This window comes from Mytilus trossulus, chromosome 10 (genome assembly GCF_036588685.1).
Source record: "Mytilus trossulus isolate FHL-02 chromosome 10, PNRI_Mtr1.1.1.hap1, whole genome shotgun sequence".
In the NCBI taxonomy this organism is placed as follows: Eukaryota; Metazoa; Mollusca; class Bivalvia; order Mytilida; family Mytilidae; genus Mytilus; species Mytilus trossulus.
The window spans coordinates 2,121,385-2,126,380 of NC_086382.1; the positions used below are offsets into that span (position 1 = coordinate 2,121,385).

The 4,996-nt window shown below is 33.4% G+C and overlaps 1 protein-coding gene across 1 annotated transcript; it reads left to right on the forward strand.

The window, feature by feature from the left end:
• Positions 1-816: 816 nt before the first annotated feature.
• LOC134686514 (acetylcholine receptor subunit beta-like 1) lies at positions 817-2,845 on the forward strand. The gene is made up of 2 exons (XM_063546182.1): positions 817-1,131; positions 2,327-2,845. The coding sequence occupies exons 1-2, from the start codon at positions 817-819 to the stop codon at positions 2,843-2,845; spliced, it is 834 nt and encodes a 277-aa protein (XP_063402252.1).
• Positions 2,846-4,996: the final 2,151 nt, after the last annotated feature.

The following is a 4,996-nucleotide window of genomic DNA, read 5'->3' on the forward strand; positions in this document are numbered from 1 at the left end:
TTTTCGAATAAGCTGTACATAAACTAAATAATTGTAAAATTTAAGTGATTTCTGTAATTTAGTTCTTTTTTTATTTCGATATTACCGCTATTTCTGCGATTAGTTCAACAGAAAAAAAGGACATTAACAAAAATGTATGCTTCTTTTGAAGGCAGATTGTGAGCGTAAATGAACGGTGACCCCATTTTTTTATTTCATTTTTCAATTAAGTATAAGATAAAGTTCATTTATAGAAAAATATAGAGAAATCCTATATTAAATAAAAAATTAGATTTAGACCCGCAAGCCCCCTTAAGTCTTCTGCATAAACCTATGAATCTTATTTTTTTTTATATCAGTTTAATTTACCACATTACATCAATAAGGAGTGACATTTTCTAACATCGTTTTTTAAATTTCATTCTTATTATCGAGGTGGAAAGAACTTCAATTGTTCTCAGAAAAATTGGGTTTAATTGTTATATTATTTATTATTTTCTAATTACGCAACTTGAATAATGTTTTGAAAATGGTCAGTTTAAACATGTAGGTTTATATATATTTTAATGGGTTAAAACGAACTGTACAGAATTGATCCGTTTAAAAATAACTTGTTTCATCATCAATCCGATATCATTTGATCATCACCTGGGTTGAGTTCAATATCGTAGCAGCTACGTCATTGTACGTAGCTACAATCAATATATTTGTAACAACTAGTCTATAGTTTCACGTTCAATAGTCAAAATCTACGTAGCAACGTAGCCGCTACAATATTAAACACAACCCTGATCTTGATGGTACTCAACACATAATTTGTTAGAAATTATTAACGAAATGGCAAGTGAAATAGGCATCATCTGTTTATTTCTAACAATAAGCAATGGCTTCTGTCAGACGTCTGACGATGTCAAAAGTTTGTTAACGGGCTTGTTTGAAGCAAACAGTTATAACAAACAAGTGAGACCAGTGGTCGACCAGACTGACGTCACTAATATGTTTGTCTCAATGGAACTTGTCAGCATTCATGACATTGATGAAGTAAACGAAAAAATGGTGTTTGCCGGTTTCTTGAGAGTTTCTTGGATTGATGAACTTCTAGTGTGGGATAGTGCTGCTTATAATGACATTGGATTCATCAGTGTACTTCAGGTAAACTTTAATATTAAAAATAAGACGTGATATGATTGCCAATGAGACAATTCTCCACAAGAGACCAAAATGTCACAGAAATTAACAACTATAGGTAGACATATGGCCTTAAAAAATGAGCTGAACCAATACCGCATATTCAGCTATAAAAGTTCTCGAAATGACAATACATATATATGCATTTCAAAGATTTGTTATAGTACATTTGTGATATAAGTTTTTTTTCTACTTTTTCTAAGATTGTTTGTATATTTGCAAGCCGGACCAGTAGAATTACCAAAAAATCTTCTAGTTCGGCTCTAAATCTACTGGTCCTGCACAAATGACATTCATTTAAAAACACTTATATTCATGTAACTGATAGATGTTTACTTGAGAGTTGTTTCATTGGCAATCATACCACGTCTTCTTATTTATATGTGTTCATTGTTAAAGGCTGTACACCCATATCGCAAAGTATGTAAAACAATTCAAACGAGAAACTATTGGCCTAACTTATGTACAAGATAATTTAGCCTAAAGTCACTATTAGTTTTAGTAGTTTACCACGCACAAAAGATATGTTTAAATTCGGAGTTGTCAGCAATTGGATTGTACATTTCAAACATTAATGAATACATTAACATTTTTAAATGATGATGACAAACGAGGGTCTGCATGTGAGTGTGTCTGTGGGTGTTGGGGAGGGAGAAGTAGACAACAAAGAATAAAGGAAAGATAATTATGCAGTGTTTCAATATAAAGGATACTAGTAGATAATATCGATTTGTTGTAATACAGGGACTTTCTATACTTATATATATATGGTTAATATGAAGAACAGAGAAATTAAATAGTGGGCAAAAATAAAAAGAATAATGAAAAATTTGGTATTAAGATACTAAGAAACGTGGACAGTTGACAAAAAATATATAAAAATAAAATAAGAGAAAAATAGCTTAACAAATCAAGGAATGCATAAATGGGAACTACCAACACATATAAACGATTTAAAAAAAAACTATTTCTATTTAGATTTTAACAGCGTGGCCTTTTATATTACATTACTTACTTTTAAGCTGAAAATTAAACATTCAATTTGCTCTTTTTTAATTGAAATAATTCCTTTTTTTTATTGGCGTGTCTGAGTAGATGGCGTAATATAAAGATTGACTACAATATGATGAATGATTATAATCGGCCTCCTTTTTTTCAGGATAATATTTGGAAACCAGACTTTGTTTTAAAGAACGGATTTCATGAGTTTAAAGAATTAGGAGGAAGTTTCTACTACATATTAGTTGACAATGACGGCTGGGTGACTTGGTATCCGTACCACGTGTTTGAGAACGAATGTTCCATAGATGTCACCTACTACCCTTTTGATGAACAGACGTGTCATATCCGGTTCGCATTATGGACTTATACTGATAATTTAGTTTTTATCGAAGCCATTTATCCTGACATTGACCTTAGAGGATATCGAAAGAATAATTTATGGTCAATTATTTCAACTTCGGTTACGACAGAGTCTGTCTATGACAGTAGCGAGATTATATTCACAGTTAATCTCCGCCGTAAAGCCACATACTACGTAGTAACCATTATTATACCTATGATATTCTTAGGGATCCTTAATTCTTTAGTATTCATTGTTCCTGCTGATGCTGGTGAAAAAAATGTCGTATTCAGTGACAGTCTTCCTGTCTTTTGCAGTTTTCCTCTCACTGATTAACGACAAACTACCCGTCAATTCATATAATACATCTATACTCAGTATTTACATCGTCAGCCAACTTGGATACGGTGTTTTGGCTGTTATCGTTAATGCGTTACAGCTAAGAATACACCACAGAGAAGAAATACACCAAAAATCGAAAATATGTGTTTATGTTGTAAAATTTGAAAGAAAAATTCGTTGTTCGAAGAGGAATGTGAATTGTATAGAACAAGATAAGGAACGCGTTGATGTCAGCGAAAAGTGTGCAACTGATGAAATTATAAAATGCGTGATGTGTCGTCTGCTATTGACTATATAGGTTTTTGGATGTTGACGTGTTCGAATTTTATTCTTACAGTCGTCCTGCTCATCTATATGAATAGAGTTAGATTAGATATATGATTAAAGATAGCTTCATCACATACAACTAGTCCATTTGCCAATTACGATTTGATTCTATTATTACACGCTTTTAAAACAAATTACTTCCCCTGGTCGGTTGTAGACTGGTTCCATAACGGACAAAAAAAACGGACAAAAAATCGCGTTTGCAAATGCAAAATATGATGAATTGAAAAGGGCTGTATCGGCCGTTTAATTATTTTTTCGTGAATTTTTTTTTCTGATGTCAAATGTATTTAGCTGAACAAGAAATTAATGTAATTAAAGTATTTAAGTAAAGATTACTCACCTTACGCACAGGTAAATTTGCTCTTTCTGCTAGCTCCACATTGGAAATAAAAAAATATGTCCCTTGCAAGGGAGACAACTAAAAAGAGGGACTCTTGAATCAATTGATTTATAATGGAAACTGGGAATGTTTTCAAAAGACTACATCCCTACCAAAGAGCAGTAAACATCCTACGGCCACTAAGGGATCTTCAAAATCCCGCACCTGGAGACGTGCCTCATCTGGCCAATAATAATATTTTCTGATTAGTGTAAATAGAGGGGGGATAGGACCTTTATCGGGACTCCGGGATCGGGTGTTTTTTAAGCTCGGGATACCGGGATTGATCCTTTAGGGATCCGGGATATCTTTTTTTCAAATTTCGGGACCTCGGGATTTACCGTTTTTAAGTCCGGGATTTCGGGATTTCAGGTTTTTCAGCCCAGGATTTCGGGATCTGGACCCCTCCTTTCCCCTCTCTAATTAGGCGTCACACTAAACTCTGAACCTACTCATTGAACCAAAATGAAAAAAAACCCATAACAATTAACACAGTCAAGACGTTCCTTGACTTCAAAACTGACGCAAACAGGCAGCGGGTATATTGACATTGAGCATAGAAATGATGAATATGTCAAAGAGACAACAACCTGACCAAAAAGCAGACATCAGCCGAAAACATCAATGGGTGTTAAACGCAGCAAGAAAATCCAGCACCCGGTGGTGTTCCTCAGCTGGTCCTTAAACATGGTCATCAATACTATACATTCTGACATGAAGAATATACAACAACACAGCAATACTCACAGTGAAACCCAGTTCAAAAGGTCTGCATGAGTCTGATGTTATATAAGGTAATCTATCTATACTATTAAACGAGAAGATCTCATTTTGTGCGTCGCATCACTTCCTCCCACAATAAATTAATCATCTTGCCTTTGTGTCTTATATGTACAATGCATAGTCGCATTTGTCATCCATTCTTATGACTATTCAGTTTAAGTTATTTTGGGAGAAAAACGAAAATAAAGGCGTCCGGATTTAAATCCGTCATCACACCGACTTTTAGGTCAGACATGATTACCGGTTTTAACATTGAGAACCAATCGTATGATAGATAACAAAAATGAAAAATAGATAATTAAGCCAATCAGAGTGTTTTCCATATCGTGGTTTCTAGATTGTAAGAACCACTACTATTATACCTCGGTTTTAACTTACACATTACGTTCGTATTTACTCGGATGGGGACAGACCAATTATTTTTATATATTAGTTTATCTGCATGTATACTATGATTAATATACTACTATACTATATAGACTCTCCAAATAATATAGCATTGATCGTCATGGAAAAGTAACTTAGAATTAATAGTTATTTTTAATAGAAAATTAAATACACTGTAATATATGTAATATAGATACGTATGTTCAAAGTATACATAAACGCGAAAATTAGGGAATATAACAGAAAACAAAATAATAACGGACTTT

Excerpts from the sequence above, each read along its gene's own strand:
- LOC134686514 (XM_063546182.1), top strand. The coding sequence starts at position 817 with ATGGCAAGTGAAATAGGCATCATCTGTTTATTTCTAACAATAAGCAAT. Across the intron at positions 1,132-2,326 it reads GATTCATCAGTGTACTTCAG|GATAATATTTGGAAACCAGA; the intron begins GTAAACTTTAAT and ends CCTTTTTTTCAG.